The 23,534-nt window shown below is 47.7% G+C and overlaps 1 protein-coding gene across 6 annotated transcripts in view; it reads left to right on the forward strand.

Annotated features, from left to right (window-relative positions):
• Scn5a (sodium voltage-gated channel alpha subunit 5) overlaps positions 1 to 23,534 on the forward strand; it is a 97,934-nt gene that overhangs the window by 45,015 nt on the left and 29,385 nt on the right. For 2 of the 6 annotated variants that reach the window (XM_015489476.2, XM_015489475.2), the window contains exons 13-18: positions 3,845 to 3,977; positions 4,378 to 4,616; positions 14,566 to 14,739; positions 16,015 to 16,371; positions 20,778 to 21,218; positions 22,593 to 22,754. In XM_015489476.2, the coding sequence (XP_015344962.1) occupies positions 3,845 to 3,977; positions 4,378 to 4,616; positions 14,566 to 14,739; positions 16,015 to 16,371; positions 20,778 to 21,218; positions 22,593 to 22,754 (1,506 nt within the window). The remainder of the gene's footprint in view (positions 1 to 3,844; positions 3,978 to 4,377; positions 4,617 to 14,565; positions 14,740 to 16,014; positions 16,372 to 20,777; positions 21,219 to 22,592; positions 22,755 to 23,534) is intronic. The other 4 variants (XM_048794931.1, XM_048794930.1, XM_048794933.1 and 1 more) reach the window with 2 other exon arrangements.

Here is a 23,534-nt window from a genome sequence, read left to right on the forward strand (position 1 = left end):
CTTGGTACAGGTTAACCTTCTTGTGCCTCCATTACCTCAGCTGGAAAGTGGAAATAAAATTCATAATGTTGAGGCTGGGGCTGGGGCTTAGTGGTAGAGCACTTGCCTAGCACGTGGGAGGCACTGGGTTCAATTCTCAGCACCGCATTAAAAAATAAAATAAAAAGGTCTCTAAAAAATTAACAATGTCATCAGGTTGTGGTGAGGACCAGGAGAGTTAAAACAGAGCGGCGCTTTGGCTAGTTTTTGCCTCCTATTCATTAGTATCTGCCATTAGTATCATTGAATAAAGCCTCCTGGGGTGCCTTGCAGGGCACCTGGGTGGGGCAGATGTATGAATGGGAGGAACTGAGCAGAACAGCTTCTGGACCCCATCACCTGGAGGGTGGGTGTCTGGCTTCCAGGAACATGCAGCAGGCCGGTCCAGTCCTGGAGCCTCGGCCTCGGGGAAGCAGGTTGGAGCGCTAATAGAATTTCCTAATCTCATTAGGGAGCAAATCATCTCATTGTGCAGCACATGTCGGGAGGAATCTAAGTTCAAACACTTCATTACCGGGAACTCTGACTTCACCCCTTCTCACTTCTGTAGGGCCCATTTGTATCCTTAAAGGGATTAGCAGGCCAAGACGGGGTCATTTGCAAAGTTAAAGGAATTATCGACCAAGATGGAGACATTTGAAAAGTCAAAGAGATTAGCAGGCAGCGGGCCCTTGGGAATTCCTTCTCCACTTCCACTGGGTCCCCAGTGAGTGGCTTCTGCCCAGTTCTGGTCTGAAAACACAGCACAGGGTTAGGCCCTGTGGTGCCTGGTCAGGGTGAGACGCAGGAGGAAGGGCCGGGCCACTGAGGACCCACGTTCAGTTTATCCACACTGCAGGGAAAGGGTGACGATTCACTTTGTCCCCATCGGTATGAGTGTTCCTGTCCGGAGAGCCAGACGGAGTCAGGAGAAGCCCACTGAATAGCCTTGCAGTCCAGTGTCCTTGTGACCTCTACCCGCCATCGCATATGTTAGAACTTCTTCCTCCGTATGTTAGAATTTCATCTTCATTTCCCTTGCATCTAGCAAGTTAGGGACAGAGCCGGACTTCTCACCAGCGCCTCCTGGTTCCCAACTGATTTTTCCATCCACCCACTATTTATCTAGTGCCATCCAGCTGTGTTGAGTGCCAGGTGGCATGGGGGCTCCTGTTTTCATAGCCATGAATAGAATAAGCCTGACCTCTGTGCTCATGGAGTTCACCTGGAGTCAGGAAAACCGACAGAGAAATGATAAATATGTTCAGGTCACAGTAGAAAGTTGCTGGGGAGGGTTGGGGATGGGGGCTATAGGTTAGACCACTCAGGGAAGGACTTTTCAAAAAGGAGATATTCAAACTGACAGGCACATGATTTTAGGGAGCCCAGACATAAAGATGCAGAGGAAACAGGACCAAAGGCTCTGGGGAAAGAATGGGCTTGTCATGTTGAAGGGACGAGAGGGCCTGGTAGGGCCAGGTGTGAAGGAAACATCAGAAAGGAACAAGAAATGAGTTTGGAGAGTTAGGATTTGAAGCACGCAGGGCCTTGTAAATCATAGAAAAGTTTGGATCTACTCTGAGAAAGATGGGGAGCAGAGGGGGGAGTTGGACAAAGCAATGGTGTTATCCAGTTTATTTTTGGGGGGAATTCTTTTCTGCTAGGTAGAGAAGAGAGAGGAGATGAGGCCAGTTAATAGGTTATTGCAGTAGTTGTAGCAAAGAGATCATGATGGCTTACGCCAAGATGGTTTATCAGTCAGCTGTTGCCACGATAACGCTGTGTAACAAACCATCCCAAAAGTCAATGGACAACAATAAGCCTCAATTATCATGCTCCTTATCTGCACATTGGCCATGATTTGGCCTGTCTAGGTTGGGCCTGGCTGGGCAACTCTGCTTTAGGATACCTCTTGCTCACACTGTGGGTTAGGTTGGGGCTGTTCCACTTGTCTTTATTCTGAGGCCTGGGCTGGAAGGGTGAATTCCTGGATTCACGGAAGTTTCCTGGAGCACAAGGGAGGGCAAATAGCACTGGTATACTTTAGGCTTCTGTTCACATTATATCTACTTATATGCTCCTGGCCAAAGTAGATCTGCTTCAGGGGGCAGGAAAGTCTCCTTCACCCACCGTGGAAAGGGAAAGAGAATATTTGCTTGATGCTAACTCAAACCATCCTAGATGGTAACAAAGTAGCAGAGAAGTTGGGAGGACTTAAATGTGCTTATGAGTTAAAATGGCTAAATTTATAACTGGGGGTAGTGGCACCTGCCTGTCATCTCAGTGACTCAGAAGGATCACAGGCTTGAGGCAGCTTAGTGAGACCCTGTCTCAAAATAAAAAGGACTGCGGAGCTCAGTGGTAAAGCACCCCTGGGTTCAATCCCCCGTACCACCACCCCCAAATGGTTGTGGAACCTATGGTATTATTATTGTGCCAGCGACCTCAGCCCTTTCCAGAACCTCCACTTGAATGCGTCTATGACTGGGAGCTCATTTCACAGAGCTCTTAACCATTTGCAAAGATTGACCTTAACTTGAGCCCAGGTCTCTTTGGTACCCACCCCACACCCTGGCTCTGCCACACTGGGTGGCCCTCACCCGTCTCCCTCTCTGCCCTGCACAGATTGTAGAGCTCCACTAGTGCACGCTGAGCAACCTGGTTCCCTCCACAGCTCCAGCCCATGGGCTGTGGTTGTGCACGGCCCTGCTCCCATGAAGTTCTTGTGAGCCTCCTTGGTTCTGGGGAGCTCTGTGGAAGCCTGAAGACCACCTGCCAGCCAGCTCCATCTACCAGGCATCTCTGTTTTTAGGCCTGGTTTTTTTTTTGTTTTTTTTTTTTTTTTTACTTATAAAAATGACGTGTGCATGTTGGAAACAAGTCCAGCTGTGCAGAGCTGCCCACAGCGAACAGGGAACTTCTGCCCCTCCCTGCCCCCAATCCAGTTCCCCAGAGAGCTCCACTCTAACAACCAGTATTTGTCTTCCAGACCTTGGTCTTGTTTTTTTTCCTCCAACTGTTTGTCTTGGAGATGCTCCTATGGGATCATATGCAGAACCACCTCATTCTCATTATTGTCTGTATCAGAATCCAGAGTCGGGTTGTATCTATAATTGATTTTAATATTCTTCCTATTGATTGGTTGTTTTGTTTTTATGGTATTCAGAACAGTGCCGCCATGAACATCATTTATGTATATTTTGGGTGCGTGTGTATAATTATTTATGAAGTTTACTAGACGAGGAATTGTAGGGCCAATTTAAAATTTTCTTGGTAGATACAAACCTGCCTCCACCGAATATGTGGCCCCCTACCAGCCACATCTAAGCAGGATTGCTTTATGCTTCTACTGAGGTCATCTTAGAGCACGTTAGATTTCTTTTTTTCCAGGCTCTTTTGTGCTCTTGACTCCGGGGAGCTTGTGGTCAATTAAGACTCCCAGATCATTTTTGCATGTACTAATGTATATGACAACATTTGGCACACAAAGGACTTGTGCTGTACTTGTGTTTTCCTAACCACACTCAAGAATCACTGCCAATGAGAGGTGGTGGAGAATTTTTTTAAAAAAAAAAAAAAAAGAAAAATGAAGGTAATAATGATTGGCAGGAGGCATGGGAGCAGGGCAATTATTAGCTGGGAGGGAGTTGGACTTAGCTTTTCTAAGCCCAATATCTAATATCCCATCAAGACCTCTATCCTGTCCCCTGTAAAGTCCCCAGCCTGAGTCTAGACTGGTCACCCCAGGCCCAGCAGGACCTATAGCTGGGAGCAGGACCCCCCCACACCCAAACCAGATTGACACATATCTTCTGATTGCACCCAGACCACACCATCGGAGGACCCAGGTGGACCCCAGATGCTGACTCCCCAGGCTCCGTGTGTTGATGGCTTTGAGGAGCCAGGAGCACGGCAGCGGGCCCTCAGCGCTGTCAGTATCCTCACCAGCGCACTGGAAGGTCAGTCCCCTGTGTTGTGCAAGCACTCCACACTTCCGCTCTAGGGACCCTCGCCTCCACCCCAGCCTGCACGGGCCTCCTCCATCTGACCGCATTGCACTCAGACTTTTCTATCCTCCGTAGCCTCAAATGTGTTTGCCTGGCCTCCAGTGTCTTGTTCTTTCCTAGGCATTCCCATGTCTGTGTATCTTCCCAACATGCCCACATCTGTCCTGGCATGTCCCAAGCTCTTATCCGTCGCATCCCTGCCTCTCCCAAGCATCCCCAGGCTCCTTAGAATCATCCTACCCCAAGCAGCCCTTCCCGTTTCAGCCCAGCCATTCCCACACTCCTGGCATCCCAGGAAGACACGTGTGACCCAGTCCACAAAACCCAGCTAACTCCCTGGCTGTCCCCCCAGAGTTGGAGGAGTCTCACCGCAAGTGTCCACCATGCTGGAACCGCTTTGCCCAGCGCTACCTGATCTGGGAGTGCTGCCCGCTGTGGATGTCCATCAAGCAGAAAGTGAAGTTCGTGGTCATGGACCCGTTCGCCGACCTCACCATCACCATGTGCATCGTGCTCAACACGCTCTTCATGGCTCTGGAGCACTACAACATGACCACCGAATTTGAGGAGATGCTGCAGGTCGGAAACCTGGTAAGAGCCACCTGTCACCGGTTCTCCAACAGGCGTCCCCAAGCGAAGGGTAGCGAGGAAGGGATCCTGAACACAAAGGGTCTTCTGAGGGCAGGCGGCATCCTGGAAGACCTCTGGGAAGAGGGAGTCTCAGGGTCAGCTTTTAAGGACTGGAGAGATATAGATTTGGAGTGGATTTGGAGAGAGATTAGGACAGCAAGATGGTCAGCTAGATGGATGGCTAGATAGCTAGGCACAGCGAGAACATCAGGCAGAGCCAGATTTGAATTCTGACTCAGCTCTTACTGACTATGAGACCTCAAGCAAATCATTTAGTCTTGGTAATTGGCACAATAAGTATTTGTCAAATTTAATAAATATAAAATTAGTATGACAATATCAACCTCATAGGAAGCTAATGAGGATTGAATCAGATAATGTGTATTATGTGCTGGGCTCAGAGTCTGATAAACAATAAGCATTCAAAATAAATGATAGTTGTGGTTATTCTCGTTATTGTTGTAATTATGGAGACTGACCCTGGAAGTCAGAATGTCTGAGTTCTAATTCTGATTTTTTTTTCCCCCTTGAGACAAAATTAAGTCTGGCCTCTTCACCGTACCAACAGGAAAAACTGAGACCCAGAGATAGGAGGATGTGACTTAGTCAAGGTAGAGTCAGGCATGGAGTAACTGTCTCCTGACCCACATGCATGGGCTATTTTGGCTCTGGCCAGGCACACAGCCAGACCTTCTCTAGGGGATCATGGGGCAGGGTTGACCTCAGGAAGTAGCATGATCCTGGGATCCGTCACTGAGGCTGGTGGGATAGGCCCTCCAGCCTATGGGTCTCAGCTTTTCTCTCTTACAGCAGAACTTAGCCCTGTCTCAGATCCAGCTGCTCAGGTGGCCCCCAGAGGCAGGTAGATCTCCCACACTGTGGAGCATGAAAATTTTCTTCTTGTATTACTTTCCAAACCCGGGACTCTAGATAGTTCTCCGCAGGGTGTATTCCAATTCTTTCACTAATTTGAGCCCGTCTGGCTGTAATTTTACTTTTCTTCTTCTCTTTGCAAACAAAAGTAAAAGCTACATCTCAGTCTGTCAGAGTCTCCTGGCATTGCTGGGGTGTTGGGTGGTTAAGCAGGGTTTGGGTTGATGTGGTTTTATGGGAATGTGACCCCTGGGTTGGACTGAGTCACTTGTGATGCAGAGCCCTGGAAGCTTCCCTGGACCACCAAGCTGTGGTTGAGTGGCAGTTGTATGAAACTCGGTTATTGGCAGCAAGAGATACAGTTGGGTTATAGCTATATTTTGTTCTGTTTGAATAGCTTTATTGTTAATATGTAAGATTTTGGTTTTCTTGCATTTAATATAGTGTAAATGGTTTAAATATGAAATGTAAAGACACAAAACCACAAAAATAAACATGGGTAAATAATCTTGATATTGGAAAATAACTTTCCAAGCTTGTCTCTAAAGACAAATTTTATAAAAAATAAGATTGATAGATTTGAGTCATTTTTTTTTTGACCCATCATATAAAGAAAGGTAGAAGGCAACTGAAACTTCTGTCCTCAACAACATTATGGACAGAAAAACCCTGAAAAGTCTATGATGAAACAACTTAAATGTAACTAAATACATGGAAAGTAACAGAATCTCCAAGTGCCTAGAGCAAAGAGGGGCTCAGAGGCCACACACAGTATTAAACCCATGAAATGGTTCTGCAGTTGCCCTGGGGATGGGCGCTGGGTAGAGAGCTCTGGAGGCTTGGCATGTCATGGCCAAGTAGACGAGACACAGTCTGGCAAGCGTGGGCAGGGGTTGGGCTGCTATAGTCCGTCTTCCAGAATTTTCTTGGTTTTTTTTTGGGGGGGGCGCCTCATAGATCTTGAGGCCGAGAAGTCCAAGACTGAGGGGCTGCATCTGATGAGGGCCTGCATTCTGTATCCTCACATGGAAGAAGGCACCACATGGCAGGAGAGCAAGAAAGACGGACGAAGGAAAAGGAGGCCAAACTCTCCCCTTTTATAATTAATCCACCCTCCTAATAATGCTCTCTTCTATTCATGAGGGCTGTGCCCCTATGGCCCAGTCCTCTCTCGAGGGTCCGACCTCTTCATACCAACACAACAGCACTTAAACTTGAACATGACTTTTGGAAGGGACCTTCAAACCATAGTAGTGACCATATGTACATTCAGTAAAATGGCAAACCTCTAGCTGAGGCTAGAGAGGGGGAAAGTCACCCCTGGAAGCTTGTGAGCATGGATTTGGTCTTAAAGAAAGTCAGGGTTCATATTTATACCGGATTGCTCCTGGAGCCCATACCTGAGAAGATTAACATATAAAATAACCCGGGATGATCTGTGGAAGACCCTGAAAGAGGCAAACAGAAATTACCTGGAAAGACATGTCTTCAAGCCAGGTCAGACTAAATTCCCCGAATTATAAACCGCTTAAGGAAATATCCCACTGTGAGCAAGAGTCACAAACACACACACACACACACACACACACACACACACACACATATACAGGCTTAACCCCTTAAAATGTCATAAAGCAGAACTCTTGGATAGAGATAATAAAAACAAGAATATTCATAATAACTAAAGATGTGAGAGAAGGAAATTAAAACATGAAAATAAAATGATTTTGAAGAAGTACCAAACAAGATCTCTAGAAATGAAAAATATAGCCATTGAGATTAAAATCTTAGCGTTCAAATCCAATGGCACATTAATGCAGCCGAGAAGACCAATGAATATAAATTTATATGTAAGGAAGCTGCTCAGGATATAGTGCAGAGAGATGAACAGAAACAGATAGAAAGAAAGGAAAACAGACCTGACATCATTTTCCAGCGTATGCTGTTGTCTACATAGGTGACCCAAGGAAATCCACAGGGAGGTCTTCAACTCTAGGAAGAGAGTTCAGCAACGTTGTTGGTTACAAGCTCAATATCACAAAGCGTACACCTCGTCACCATTGACAATCGATTGGAAAACATAACTTTAAGACAGTTAACACATACCAGGCACAGTGGTGCACACCTGTAATCCCAGCCACTCAGAAAGCCGAGGTAGGAGGATCACAAATTCAAGGCCTTCTTCAACAACTCAGTGAGATCCTGTCACAAAATAAAAAATAAAAAGGAGGACTGGGGTTGTGGTTCTGTGGTAGAGCGCTGGCCTAGCACGTGTGAGGCCCTGGGTTCGATTCTCAGCACCACATATAAATACATAAAATAAATGTATTGTGTCCACCTACAACAAAAAAAATAAATATAATAAATAATAAATAAATAAATAAATAAAAAGGACTATGGATGTAGTTCAGTGGTTAAGTGACCCTGGGATTAATCCCCAATACCGCCCCCCCCCCACCAAAAAAAAAAAACCTTAACACACATATATAACACAGTTTATATGAGAAGATTATGAGACTACAGGAAAACATAAGAAGACTTAAAATTGGAATTATATGCCATTTCTATAGATGAAAGTCTGACTATTGTAGAGATATTAATTTTTTTCCAAATTAACCTATAAATTCAGTATAATTCCAATCAAAATCTCATACAAAGTAATCCCAAAACTTATATAGAAAAGTAAAGCTTATCAAGACAAATTAAGGAATAAGGTAAAGAATTTACTACTATATATTAAGATATATTATAAAGCTAAAAACATTATAGTATTGGAATAGACGTAGAAAAAAAAATGGACCAGTGCTATGATAAGTCCTCAGAAATAGAACAATTCATATTTGGAGACTCAATGAATAACAGAAATGCATTATAAGAGGGTAGGAAAAGAATGAACTATTCCTTAAACAATTCTGGAAAGAATAGTTAATCTTAAGAAAGAAAATAAATTGAGACCCCCTACTCACATCATACTCATGAATTAGATGCTGAGTAATTTGATTTAGCACATAAATACAATAAAGAAAAACTTAAAAGCTCTTAGAATAAAATTAAGAGAAAATGATTTAATTACTTGAAAAGTTTATACTATGAAAGAAAAGATTGCTGAATTTACCTGTGTTCACATTTATAATATCAGCACAACAAAAGATACCAAAAGCTAAGTGAAATCACTTTTCCACAAACTAGAAGTTGACCTTAGGAAAAGCATTTGATTGGACAGACATGGAAACTCATGAAATTCAGACAATATTGAAGACTTATACATCAATAAGGAAAAAAGAGACAATTTAATGGTCAAAACACAACATAACGGTGAACAAACAAAATGCCAAGCAAATCAGGTGGTTATAAACGCATGAAGTAAGACACAGAGGAAGGAAAACTAGAGGGACATAATATAGTAGTTCTTACCTATAAGAGGGTACAAAATAAACTCCTGTGGTTGGCAAGAATGTGGTACTGTGGGAACTCTGTGTAAGAGTGAGGATTTGGTACACCCATCACGGGGAACAATTTACAGTATCTGCTTCATAACAGACATCCATACTCTACAACTCAGGAATTTATATTCTTAATAAACTCTGAGACTTCTCTGTACAGGGAAACAGAAATTTCTTTACAGGGTTATTAGCCATAGGGAAATTTGAATCAATATAAATTTCCTCCATCCTTAAAAAAATAAAGAAATAAAATGCAGTGTATTCATAAAATGAAATACTGTACACAATTTAAAATGAATACATATACATGTATCAATATTAGCTAAATCTCATAAACATGATGTTAAGAATAAAAGGAAATGGGGTAGTTTTCCTAATTTCTCTTTCAGTAGATTCATCATTGATGTATAGGAATACATTCAATTTATGGGTGTCGATTTTATATCCTGCTACTTTGCTGAATTCATTTATAAGTTCTGGAAGTTTTCTGGTGGAATTTTTTGGATCTTCTAAATTTAGAATCATGTCATCTGCAAATAGTGACAGTTTGAGTTCTTCTTTTCCTATTCATTTCCCTTTAATTTCTTTCTCTTGTCTAATTGCTCTGGCTAAAGTTTCAAGGATGATGTTGAATAGAAGTGGTGAAAAAAGGCATCCTTGTCTTGTTCCAATTTTTAGAGGGAAAGCTTTCAATTTTGCTCCATTTAGAATGATGTTGGTCTTGGGCTTAGCATAGATAACATTTGCAGTGTTGAGGTATGTTCCTATTATGCCTAGTTTTTCTAGTGTTTTGAACATGAAGGGGTGCTGCATTTTGTCAAATGTGTTTCTGTATCTATTGCGATGATCATCTGGTTCTTGTTTTTTAAAATCTATTGATGTGATGAATTACGTTTATTGATTTCTATGTGCTGAACCAACCCTGCATCCCTGGGATGAATCCCACTTGATTGTGGTGCACTATCTTTTGAATAGGTTTTTGTATGTGATTTGCCAGAATTTTATAGAGAATTTTTGCATCTATGTTCATCAGGGATTTTTTTTTTTTTTTGGTCTGAAGTTTTCTTTCCTCGATGTGTCTTTGTCTGATTTGGGGATCAGGATGATATCAGCCTCATAGAATGAGTTGGGGAGGGCTCCCTCCTTTTCTATTTCATGGAATAATTTGGGGAGTATTGGTGTTAATTCTTCTTTGAAGGTCTTGAACACATGAGCATAGTCCATTTAATAATAATCGAATAAATTATTATGTGCATTTAAAATGTAAAAACATGTATGGGAATGATCACCATCAGACTTGGGATGGTGACTGCCTTGGAGTGAATGCAGGGGACTTCAGTTTTATCTGTGGTGGCACATGGTGGGTCAGAACATGGTGGAAGCCATCGTTGACCTTAGGTCCTTGTTTTAAAGTATATATGTAAATGGCTAAACTTTTCTGTATCTCAGTTTCCCTAGCTAATAATAAATATGGCATATCTCACAGGTTTATCATGAGAATTACATGGTTTAATATGTGTGAAACACTCGAACAATGCCTGCCATAGGGCAAATGCTGTTTAAGTCTTTATTATTATTATTTTGTGAGGACAAATAAAACAGGATTTGAAACAAATGTGGCAACATGTTAATATTTGGCAGAGTTTGTGGCGAGTATAAAGGTATCCACTACGTTATTCTATCTATACTTAAAATATACATTCTTATTTTATAATTTAAAACATATGGTAAAGATAAGCAACAAATCAGGAAAATCATGGCAATGCATAGAGAAGATAGAATGGTAATACCCTTAATATATAAAGTATATTGATAAATAATTTTTAAAGCAAACATCCTAGTGGAACAATAAGCAATGTATATGAACAACAAGTGAAGGCAATTTTACCAAAAAAAAAAAATCAAAGAAATAGCAAATAAAATAGCCTTGTCCTGTTGAATTAGAAAAGGTAATAAGAATAGGATACCCAATACTAGCAGAGAGGCAGCTACTCACACATAGCTCATGGAACTGGTGAAAACCTGCCCCTGAGGATCATTTAGCAATGTGTTGGAAACACTAAAAATGATTATTGACTACACAATTCAATTTCCAGAAATCTGCCCCATGGAAAGAATTGGGAAAGTTGTTTTAAAGTATATATGTAAACGGATACTTATTTGTTTGTGTTTAAGAGGGGAAAAAAGAATGCTCATCACAGGGAAATAGTTAAACTGGTTATGGCACTCTACAGTGCAATAGGCCACAAAAAAAAGAAAGAAAGCAATGCTGTAGAGTGCATAATTGGCACAGAAGGGAGTGCACAGGGTATTCTGTGTTAAGGGCAGGTTTACAGCATGTAGAGTGTGATCCCATTTAAGACATGCCAAGGTCAAGAAGAGTTTGGGGTTCCCCAGAAGTCCTTCCATTTGCTGGGACTCCACCATGAGCACTGATGGTGGGCTTCCTGCCAAGAGTCAGAGGAAGTGGGTCCCCACACTCAGAGCCATCTGCCAGATCCCAGTGAGCCTATCAAATATTCAGAGTTGTTTCCATCTGAAGCAGCCCCTGCCCACTCTCAGCAGTCATAATAAATGCCTCTGATGGTCATAACAATCGCCCTCTCATAAAGTGTCCACTTTACATCCATTAGCTCTAACTCTTAGAAACCTTCTATGGAGTTATTATTATCCCCATTTTACATATGGGCACTCTCAAGGCTCAGAGAGAGATGGAGAAACTGGCCCAAGATCACACAGGGCAGACCCTACTTTATACTGCAGGTCTGACTGCCATCCTCTGCACATCTTAAACCATCAAGCTGTGATCACAATGGCCTTAGAACACCTGATCCTGTGACAGGAACAGGTACCAGTCTTCCGGTACTTCTCAAGCTTGACTGTGCATTAGAGTCACCTGGGAAGGTTTTTTTGTTTTTTTTTAATTCCTGTAACTGGAGTCATTTGGATGGGATCCAGGCCTTGGCATTTTCAAAGCTCCCAAGGTGATTCCGGTTCTCAGGTCAGAGAATCTGTGCATTCCAAACAACACTGCCCCAACTTCCAGTAGCCTAGGAATCAGCACCAATGAGGATTCTGATTCAGCAGGTCTGGGATCATCTGAGATTCTGCTTTTCTAAAGAGCTCCCAGATGATGCTATTGGTACCCAAAGAATTTTTCATGTATCACTGCCCAAAAGGCATTCCTAAGTGCAGGGCCTTTCCTGAGCTCCAGTCCCCAGAAATAAGAATTAGTTCTCATGGATCTAACAGTCCTTAAGAACACACCCTCCCTCGTGTGCCCAGGCAGGTGCTGGGGAGGGTCACAGATGGGACTCAGAGAAAGGGACAACAAGACCTCACCACTGGGGACTCTCTGGGAAGCCTGGGGCAGGAGCACTGCTGCCTGAGGGCTCTGAGCACAGGTGCATGAGACATCAGCTGGGTGGGGAAAGGTCCCTGAAGTCAGGAAAGCGGACCCAGCTGGTGCCAGATTGAGGGACCATGGTGCCTGCAGGTCAAAGGCCCAGCCCTTATTTATTTAACAAATACTGGTGGGCCACCTATGCACTGGGCATTATCCTAGGTCTAGTAAGACAGAAAAGTCCTTTCTATCAAGAAGCTTACATTCTGAACAGAGGGGACTTGATGAACATGCAGCTGTCAGATGGTGGTATGTGAGAAAGAGAGAAAGCAAGGAAGGGGACAAGGAGTGGGATGGAGGGCACATGATTTCAAGCATCAGGAGGCCCCATGGGTTGAGTGGCTTTTGTTCAGAGACCTGAAGGGAGGGAGCCCTGTGGATGAAGGAGAAGATGCTCTAGAGAGAGGGAGCTGTGAGTGCAAAGGCCCTGGGAAGAGAACAGCAAGGAGATGGGGCCCAAGGGATGGAGAAACTATGGAAATAGGCCTGGGTCCTGGGAAAGAAGCAGAGCCCAAGGATGCTTTCTGGGGCCACCCAATAATTTGGGTGGAGGCTGAAATATTTCAAGTCATTCCCCCTACACACACACACACACACACTGCCAAGAACTTGGCTGGTGGAGGAATGAACATTTCCTTCTGGGTCCATGAGGGCCATGCCTCCCCAAGCCTACTTCTAGGGGGGCCTCTTCTGAACAGAAGGGACAGGCAGATGCTGTGGCCACTGACAGATGCCTCTCTCTCTCTCCTTTTAGCTCAGAGACCCCTCAGGTGCCAAGGCCAGAGTGACCTTCCCTTTTGATTGTTGACCCCAGGGAGCTGGCTCAGCCATGCCTGTCACCAACTCCCATGTCCTCACTGTTGCTGCAGACCCAGCACTGTTCCCAGAGGCTCCCCAGTCCTCTGCCCACAGCATTCCCTCCCCTCCAGAATGCCCTGAGTGCCTCCTCGCCTCCCTTAGGATAGCTCACAGCTCCTCAACAAGACCAAGGAGGCTCATGTACAGGCCTCTGACTTCCCTTCACACCAGACATCCCCCACTCTTGGAACCATGCCCCTGTTATAGCAATTGGCAGCCTTCAGGACAGCTGGCTATGGTCATGGCAGCCTGGCCCACCACAGTATGAGTTCCTGAACCACAGGCTCCAATGGCCAAGGTCAGGCAGCTTGGGATTCATGAGTCAACAAACCAGGTGAAGCTCAGCCTCCACCCACTCAGGAAGGTCTGCTGGAGAGAAGGGAAGCTCAAAAGCTTGGAGGAAAGAGCTCTGGGTTATTCTCCTGGCTCCTGAACTTGATAGCTTTATGACCCCAAGGATCCTGACTTCAGGAGCCTTCCCTGCCCAGCCTACGCCTCATGCACCTGTGCTCAGAGACCTCAGGCAGAGGCGCCCCTGCCCCATGCTTCCCAGAGAGTTCTTAATGGTGAGGCCTGGGTTGTCCCTTCCTCTGAGTCCCTGGGCACAACAAGGGAGGGTGTGTTCTTAAGGACTGTTAGATCTATGAGTACTAATACTTATTTCTGGAGCCTGGAACTCAGGGAAGGACTTGCACTTAGGAATGCCTTTGGGGGTAGTGATATGTGAAAAATTCTCAGTGCCTCAGTTTCCTTTCCTGTAAATGGGGTCAAGGATGTTTTCCTCGTGGGGTTGTTGAACGGATTAAAAGAAGCAATACATGCAGAGTATTCTAGTATTGCACCTGGCACATCACCAGTGATCCAGAAATGGCAGGTGGCTAACATTACAGTGGGAAGAGCTCACAGGTGGACAAGGATTGAGGGCATTCTGAGCAACAGGAACAGCATGGGCTAGTGCTCCCTGGGGAGCACTCCTTGGTCATTCCACCAGGAGTGCTCCCCAGGGAGAAGCATGCTGGAAGGAGTCTGGGGCTGGGTCACCACCACCCTCCTCTGCCTCCCCCACACCAGGGGCCTCTTAGACTGAAGTCTGTAGAGTCCCAGTGGGCCCAGGCTGGTGTCGTGCTTGATGAGCAGCTGAGAGGGCTGGGACACCAGGCTGGAGAAGAGAGCCAGCACAGAGTGAGCAGCACTGGGAGCCCAGGACAAGTCAGAGCTGCCAGCCAAGAGGAAGACCCTGCCAGAGCCAGAGTCAGGAAGTGAAGTGCCCTTGCTGGCCAGAGGGTCTTCCCACCCGAACCTCAGAAGCCCCTGATTCCTGCTTCCTCTTCAGGTCTTCACTGGAATCTTCACAGCAGAGATGACCTTCAAGATCATTGCCCTTGACCCCTACTACTACTTCCAGCAGGGCTGGAACATCTTCGACAGCATCATCGTCATCCTTAGCCTCATGGAGCTGGGCTTGAGCCGCATGGGCAACCTGTCGGTGCTGCGCTCCTTTCGCCTGGTACCCAGCTGGACCCACTGCAGGGGGGCGGGTGGGTGGCTGGGAATACCCCTTCTCTGGGTCACCTCTCAAATGCCCCTGCTTTGATATGTTATGCCTTCAGCCCCAAATCATTCGCTCAGTGCCCCTAGCACCTAGGAGTGGAGGTGGATGAGACAGAAGGAGACATCTCTTTACAAGAGAGCAATCGGGGTGACATCTGAATGATTTGCAAAGCCCTTCATGGTCCACAGTGTCCCTGTTGGTCCTCATAGGACCCAGGAGTAAGGCTGGTATTGCCACCTCCCCCATTTCACAGATGAGGAGATTGAGACTCAGAGAAATTAAATGAATTTCCCAAAGCCACAGGGCAAGTAACAGGGGGAGCCAGATCGGCTGGCCACTCATCCAGGCAGCATTTTTAATGTACACACAAATCACCAGGGAATCTTGTTAAAATGCAGAGACTGATTCAGTAGTTCTCAGGTGATGCCAAAGGTGCACATCTGTGAACCACACTTGGAGCTCAAAAACGCCTGTAAGATCCAGATGTGGGGCTGGAGTTGTGGTCATGGAAGGCTTCCTAGAGACAGCTCCTGAGCTCTGCGGGTGGCTCCTCTGGGGGATATAGGAAGGTAGAGTGGTGGGGTAAGTAAAGAAAGCCTGGGATGTGGGTTACAATCCTGATTCCATTGCCATGAGCCAAGGAATTTACAAGTTACTCCACCTGTAAGGATTGGTTTCTTCATCTGTCAAATAAGGTAGTAATAGTGCCAGCCTCATGCGGTTATTGGGAGTTCTGAATGAAGCAAACCATCCTAAGCACAGGCATGGCACAGGCATTACACATTAGCATATGCCCCTTTCTCTGTGGTAACTGAGAGGAGAGAGAGAGATGGAGGTCATTGGATGAGTCAGAGATGGTTTGAGATGGCCCGAAGGATAGCTGATGAGGACAGATCTGAAAGAGGAAAGATGTTCTAGGTTGGGAGAATCTATTGGGAAGTTCCTGGATGTGAGACCAAGGAAGGGAGGAAGCTGGTATGGGACAAAGAGGTGATAAGTTGAGGGGCAAGCGCTGGAGCTGTTGACCTGACTCCCAGAGCAGAGTCCAGCCAGGTTGCTCTCAGAAATGGGTGCGAGTGTATGCTCTTGGAGAAATGGGGATAGGTGGGTGTCAGCGACCTCCAAGGCTTCCCTGAGCTTTCAAGCAGGAGCTGGGGGAGGGGAAGGGTGTTCATGGGAAGTGAGAGCCAAAGTCCCTCACATGGACCTCTCCTCTTCTTCCCTCCCCAGCTGCGGGTCTTCAAGCTGGCCAAATCATGGCCCACCCTGAACACGCTCATCAAGATCATTGGGAACTCAGTGGGGGCGCTGGGGAACCTGACGTTGGTGCTGGCCATCATTGTGTTCATTTTTGCCGTGGTGGGCATGCAGCTCTTTGGCAAGAACTACTCAGAGCTGAGGCACCGCATCAGTGACTCCGGCCTGCTGCCCCGCTGGCATATGATGGACTTCTTCCACGCCTTCCTTATTATCTTCCGCATCCTCTGTGGCGAGTGGATTGAAACTATGTGGGACTGCATGGAGGTGTCTGGGCAGTCATTGTGCTTGCTGGTCTTCTTGCTTGTTATGGTCATTGGCAACCTTGTGGTAAGTCGGCCAGGGGTGTCGCACATGCATACCCACCCAACCAACCAACATTTCATCCTGCCAGGTACCCCAAACCCAGCCATCCACTTATCCATTTGCTTACATTTCCTCCTCTCTACCCACTCATCCAGCCATCTGTCAGACCACCCACCCCTCAATCTCTCATCCATCCACCTACCCATCCGTTCATCCATCTACTTGTTTACCCGTCCTTCCCTCTATTCACCTATCAACTCATCCACCCACCTATGCCCCCACTCACCCATCCATCTATGCGCTTATTTTCAACCCATATATTCACTTACCCATTCATTCTTTTATCTACCTACTTGTTAATACATTCACCTCCACAGCCATCTATCCACTTACCAATCACACTCCCACCATGTGCCTTTCTTATCCGTCTGCCTACTCACTTACCAATCTCCTGTCCATATTCACCCATTCAGTCATCCTTCAACCCCATGTCCTCATCCACTCATCCATCCATCCACTCATTCATCACCCATCTATTCATTTGTCCCTCAACCATCCATTCATGAACCATTTACACAAACACACACACACACACACACACCCTTCACCCTTCCATATATCCACCATTTATCCATCCATTCATCTATTACCTATCTGTTCTCTCACCCATCTGTTCCTTAATTCATTCATCCCACTCATCCATCCATCAACCTACCTTTCTATTCACTTATTTACCAGTCCCATCCATTCAGCTAGCTACTCACTCCTTACTCATTGACTCATCTATCCATCCACCTATTTATTTATTTATTTATTTATTTTTGTGCCAGGAATTGAACCCAGGGCACTTTACCACTGAGCCATACTCCCCACTCCCCCTTTTGAGACAGGGTCTCACTAAGTTGCTTAGGGCCTCACTAAGTTGCTCAGGCTGATTTTGCACTTGTGATCCTCCTGCCTCAGCCTCCTGAGTTGCTGGGATTACAGACATGTGCCACCACGTCCACCTATCACTCACTCTTAATTGAATTTTGCTCATTCGTTCATTCACCCACTTATTTACCCATCTCATTAATTTATTTATTGACTCATCTATGCATTCTTTTATGGTCACTACAATGAATCACCAGATGATTTTCAGTTGAGCTTAGCATATGTTCACTGAGCCCCTACTGCATGTAAATGTTCCAAACACCAGTAAAGCAGACTGAAGCAAAAGGAGCCTAGCCCCAGCCTTGACACTGCTCACTCACCTGAGAGAATTGGGAGGTGGGGAGTTCAGACAGGTCTGAAATAATTCAGACTGGTCAAGTGACCAGAGCACCATGGAGGAGCCCATGGGTATGTTCCCCTCCAGCTAGGGGAATCAAAGAGGGCTTCCTGGAGGAGGGTTTGAAGCTGTCCTGATAACCAGGTAATGCGGAAGAGGTTGACCATTAGGTATAAACAGGTGGTAATCCAGGTGGGTCCAGTAGGAGCTTTTTAAGCTACCTGATTGTGGTGGGAGTTCCTGCTGTCCCATAAAGAGGAGCCAGGCCTTTGTTCCTATGGCCCCCTCTCTGTCCTAGGATCTTGCCTTGTGTCCCTAAACTGTGCAGAAGTTCAGATTTAAGAGAGATCAAGGTCTAAATGCCAGAGGATAGAACTTAGGAAGAAACAAGGTTGAGGCGAGTCTTTGGTTCAGAATCAAGTCAGCATCCACTGTGGTCATGGAGCCACCTTCCTGGGCGCTCAGGTGGCCCACTCATGCTCCAACATCACCGCTGCATGGTCTGGCTCTGCTGCTGCTGCTGCTGTGTCTCTGTCGAGGGCAGCACAGGGTCACATCTGCACATAGAGAGGTTTTAGATCCACTTTTCCAGGCTGCTGTGGGATGACAACTTTGGGCTGTAGATTTCAGAGCCTTTCCCCACACCTGCCTGCTTTTACTTCCATGTGCTTTAACCAGGATAGGATAGGACAAGACTAGTTGTGGTCAAACCTCCACCGGGCAGAGCTCACAGCCCAAAGAGGAGCCAGGGTATCCGTGCCCAAAGAACCCAGCTCTTTTTGCTGCCCCTTGGGTGAGAGCCTCACTTAGCTCCTGACCCAGCCCCAGGGGCTGCCAGACCCTGTCTGTTCTAAGAAGAATGCAAGTGTGCTGAGCAGGGAGCCCCCGGCCAGGCTGAGCCGCCCCTCACACACAGAGCCCTGCCATTTCCGAGCGGATCTGCCTGGGGATGAGAAGATTAGAGGCTGCTGGAGGAGGGAAGTTAGCGCCGGCCCACGCAACCCCCTCCCTGGCCGCCTCAGGAATTGGGCCGCTGCCGGGCTGGCGTGGGTGGAAGCAAGATTGCCATTGAAATGGGAAGTGAGGATCAGGCAGGGGCTGGGGAGCAGCGGCATGATTGACTGGGAAGCCCTGGAAGAAGCCAAACTTTGGAAGCCGTAGACAAGGGAGGACTCAGGTCCTGTGTGGGTGGACAAGGCTTCTAGGTGCCCTCCTACCCTGCCCCCAGCCTGGGCCCAGGACTCTTGGGATCAGAAGATGGGGGGCCACATATGCAGTGAGGGCTGGAGTAGGGGACCGCAGAGGTCAGCAGGAACAGAGGCAGGCTGTGCCTGGGCCAGGCCAGCACCTCTGATTCACATCACATGCCTTGCCCTCAGATGACGACATTAAAAGGGCTGCCATCTGTCAGTGAGATGGCAGGGGAGAGGCTTACTCCTTACCCTTTCCATACCGTTTACATGAATACATGTTACCTGCTGCGTGAATACAGAGGCCTGGCCTCGCCTCACTACCACTTTCACCAGAATCTCCTTCACAGCTTTCTGACAAGTGTGGCATCCCTGGATGGGGTGTGTGGCATCTCTTAGGGGCTTACAAGAAGTCAGAGCAGGAGCTCCGAATGGATCTCTAATAAGCACTGTACACCCACCTTTACCAGCCACCTGCTGCAAGGGCCCTGTTCAACTGCAGTCCCTCCTGAGGGGCTGGGAGGAGCAGACATCAAGCCCTCAGTGGGGACATTATGTCCCTGGGCTGTGCACCTGGTGATGCTCTTAGACCAGTCCAACCCATGTATGTGATAAGCCCACCGCCATCTTCCTTTACCCTCCACGAGACTGGGAAATAGACTCAAACCCAGTCCCTTGTCATGCAGCAAACATCCTCATTCCTAGCAAAAAAACAAAACTTCACATTTTCGGGATGTTTTAACAACAAGCAATTATCCAGAACCATCCAAAGGCTGAGGGGTTATGCAAACTCTCCTTAAGGAGTCTCTCATCCCTAACCCCTAAGAAACAACTTCAGTAAAGTACTGTGCCTTCTGGAATCTCTTGGATGCAAACCCTTCCTCTCACCCCTGGCAGCAGAATGGGCCTTAGAACCACAGCTGACCCTGGCACCAGTCCCAGGTCCCCCACCCTATCCCAGTTATGTGGTCCCACTCACAGCACCCATTGGGTGCCCTTACAAGCTAGACACAGCCACCTCTGTGGGGCCAGACCCCACAGTGATTCTGAAAGGCCCGAGACCTTCTCATGGCTTTCTGGCTTCTTTTCCTATCATTACCCTCTATTCTGCTCAATCCCCTGCGTCCTTCACCTGGAAAACACAGACCTAGAACACAGGGAGAATAGGCTTCCATAACAGCAGCTGCAGGTCTTAGAGCAGAGAGCCTGCTTCTGGCGGGAGCTCACGCAGACCACTCTCCTCCTTCAGCATCAGACACACCAGCTCCTTTCTCAAGAAAGTCCTGAGAATTTGGGTTGCTTCTGGGTGGAAATCTGTCTTGTTCCTAGACACCCATTTCCCAGGAAGGAACCTCATGCCCATCCTGACCCCATTCCCAATGCTGCAGAAAGAGGTGAGAGAAGAGAAAAAAAGGCCTATGTCTAGAAGTATCTGGAACAGGGATGAGGCTCTGCCCAGCCTCCTGTGTGACCTTAAGCAAGCCCCTCTTTGGAGTTCATTTCCATCTGTAGTCTTTGATATGGTTCTCCCACTGAACCTGAATTTAGACTGCATGGTGAGCACTTGGGAGGAGGAATTTGAATTCCTTTTTCTTTTTTTTTTTTTTGTTGGGTGGGGGGTACTGGGGATTGAACTCAGGGCCACTCGACCACTGAGCCACATCTCCAGCCATATTTTATATTTTTTTCAGAGACAGGGTCTCACTGAGTTGCTTAGCGCCTTGCTTTTGCTGAGGCTGGCTTTGAACTTGTGACCCTCCTACCTTGGCCTTCCAAGCCGCTGGGATTATAGGCGTGCACCACTGTACCCAGCAAATTTATTTTTCTTTTACAGACAAACCTTCCACATTCAAGAGAATGGAGGTGGGGGCTAGAATACGGGCCCCGACCCCGAGTTTTCCCATGAGCTGAAGCTCAGTGTCCATGGCATGGTTCAGCACCCAGGTGAGCCTGACCTGTCGCCCCAACAGGTCCTGAACCTCTTCCTGGCCTTGCTGCTCAGCTCCTTCAGTGCAGACAACCTCACGGCCCCGGATGAGGATGGGGAGATGAACAACCTCCAGCTGGCCCTGGCCCGCATCCAGCGGGGCCTGCGCTTTGTCAAGAGGACCACCTGGGACTTCTGCTGCGGACTCCTACGGCGGCGACCTAAGAAGCCTGCAGCTCTTGCCTCGCAGGGCCAGCTGCCCAGCTGCATTGCCAACCCCAGCTCCCCACCACCCCCAGAGACCGACAAGGCACCTCCAGCCCGCAAGGAAACAAGGTTTGAGGAAGACAAGCGTCCAGGCCAGGGCACCCCTGGGGATCCAGAGCCGGTGTGTGTGCCCATTGCCGTGGCTGAGTCAGACACAGATGACCAGGACGAGGATGAGGAGAACAGCCAGGGAACGGAGGAAGAATCCAGCAAGCAGGTGAGTCCCTGCCTTACATGTTTGCAGCACCTTCTTCTTCAGGGCCCAAGCACCGCTGTCTGGAAGAACCAGCCTCGCTTAGAGCCCCTGCCTCAGTAGTGGAGTGGGTGGGGTAGAAGAGAGGCCCTCTGCCCAACAGCTGATCTCTCAGAGGGGTTCCAAGATCAGCTACTGTTCATTCATGCCCTGGCTGGTCATAGGCCACTAAGTGTTCAGACAGGGAAACTGAGGCATGGCAAGATACAGATTGCTGGGAATTCCTCATGTGTCTAAGGCAGAGCCAGAGCCCTGGCCCCACAACCCCACCCTGACCTGGCCATTGTCCGTCTCCAGGACTAGCCAGGTGGCAGGTCTTGGCAAAGGAGGGGTGCCGTTTCCTGACCTCCTGACTGCCCCCTTTCCTCCTCCCATGCCCAGGGCTAATTCTGAGATTTAAAAATAAGCATCCCTAAGACGGAGGTGTCAGAGACAGCACTATCTTATCGCCCAACCTGTTATTTTTAACACTTGGGACCAGGGTCTGGACAAGAGAGACAGTCCCCTCCCCCTCCATTTTCCCTTGGCCTGAGCCAGGCACCAGTGGCTCCTCCTAGGTCTGTAGGCCAAGCAGCCATCGGTGGTTCTCTCCATTTAGCTGGGTTCATTCTGAACGCTTCCTCTGGCCATCACGGAGGGCACTTGGCCTAGAGAGCAATGCTCCCCATGCAGGGAACTTGCTCTGAGGCCCTGGGCTTGGTTTTGTCTCCTCCTATCTCCCTGTGGTCCCAGAGGCTAGCCTGAGCCCATTGAATCAGGCTGTGGGACCGTGGCAGTGACAGTTGGGGGACAGGGGGAGTAGGGTTGCCAGGACTTCAGCTTCCAATTGTCTCCGGTACAGAAGAAGAATTGCACCTATCCGTCTTTTCCTCTCCTTTCCTTTTCTTGAGCCTGTGGGCTCTGGCTTCCTGGGGCCAGCATGGAAGCATGCATGTATACGTGTGTGTGTGTGTGTGTGTGTGTGTGGGTGTGCGTGGGTGTGAGGGTGTGAGCGTGAGGGAGAGAGAACAAGCAAGCAAGCCAGGGGGCTTGGGTGTAGCTGGGCTATGATGCCCATCAAATTAGTGCTGTTTGGTGGGCATCATAGCCCAGCCACACCCTTCCAGGGAGTTGGGAGTGGAGGATATTTATAGATCTTTTACCTGGACTTTTATGGGAGCTTCCCACCCACCTGGTTAGGGCCCCTGGGGAGGGTCTTCAGTGAGATGGAGGCTCTAAGAAGAGGGCAGAAGGCAGGGCCCTTGTTGAGTGGGCAGGGCTGGAAGCCCACAAAGTTAAGACTCTGGAGACCCTCTGGTAGGGTGTATAGGCTCAACTCACGGGCTGGGGTCTCTTCAGCAGGAATCCCAGCCTGTGTCCAGTGGCCCAGAGTCCCACCCAGAGCCCAGGGCCTGGAGCCAGGTGTCCGAGACAGCCTCCTCCGAGGCTGAGGCCAGCGCATCTCAGGCAGACTGGCGGCAACAGCAGAAAGCGGAGCCCCGGGCCCCAGGGTGCAATGAGGTAATGCACGCCTTTGTCCCTGAAGTTGGCGGGGCGCTGCTGCTTGGGCTGGACCCAGGCTGGGAGAGGTCCCTGCACCAGCACGTGCCTGCATTTGCTGGTGGAAGACCCATCTGCAGAGAGCAGACTGGGCAATGTGTTCTGACAAGAGAGGGGTGCACAGGGCCATCGGGAAGTGGCCAGCCCAGGACCCTGCTGCCGACTAACCCAACGCCTCTGTGTGTTCACCCTCTCCTCACTCCATGTTCCTATGTTCTTGTCCTATTTGGCAACCTGTCCTGTGAATCTCCCATCCAAAGAGACCTTCAGGGAGCTCTGAGAACTGTTTTTGGCACTTTATCACCAGCTGCTTGTCACCTACACTAAAGCAGAGGCCACACATGGGAGGCCCTCCCAGCCTGCCATAAGAATTTGTTCTGGCCACACACAAAAAAAAGTTTTACTTTCAGCCAGTAGTGGTGGCGCATGCCTATAATCCCAGTGGCTCCAGAGGCTGAGGCAGGAGGATCGTGAGTTCAAAGCCAGCCTCAGCATAAGCAAGGCCCTAAGCAACTCAGTGAGACCCGTCTCTAAATAAAAACAATAAAGGTCTGGGGATGTTGTTTGGTGGTTAAGTGCCCGTGAGTTCAATCCTCAGTACCACACACACATACACACACACACACAAAAAAAAAAAAAAGTTTTACTTTGATTAGCTACCACCCCTTCAAATTTGGGAACTTTTATAAAAATCTGCATTTCTGGCTTCTTCTGAAAAACTAGAACTGCTGAAGAAAAGTG

The sequence above is a fragment of the Marmota marmota genome, unplaced genomic scaffold (genome assembly GCF_001458135.2).
Source record: "Marmota marmota marmota unplaced genomic scaffold, marMar, whole genome shotgun sequence".
Lineage (NCBI taxonomy): Eukaryota > Metazoa > Chordata > Mammalia > Rodentia > Sciuridae > Marmota > Marmota marmota.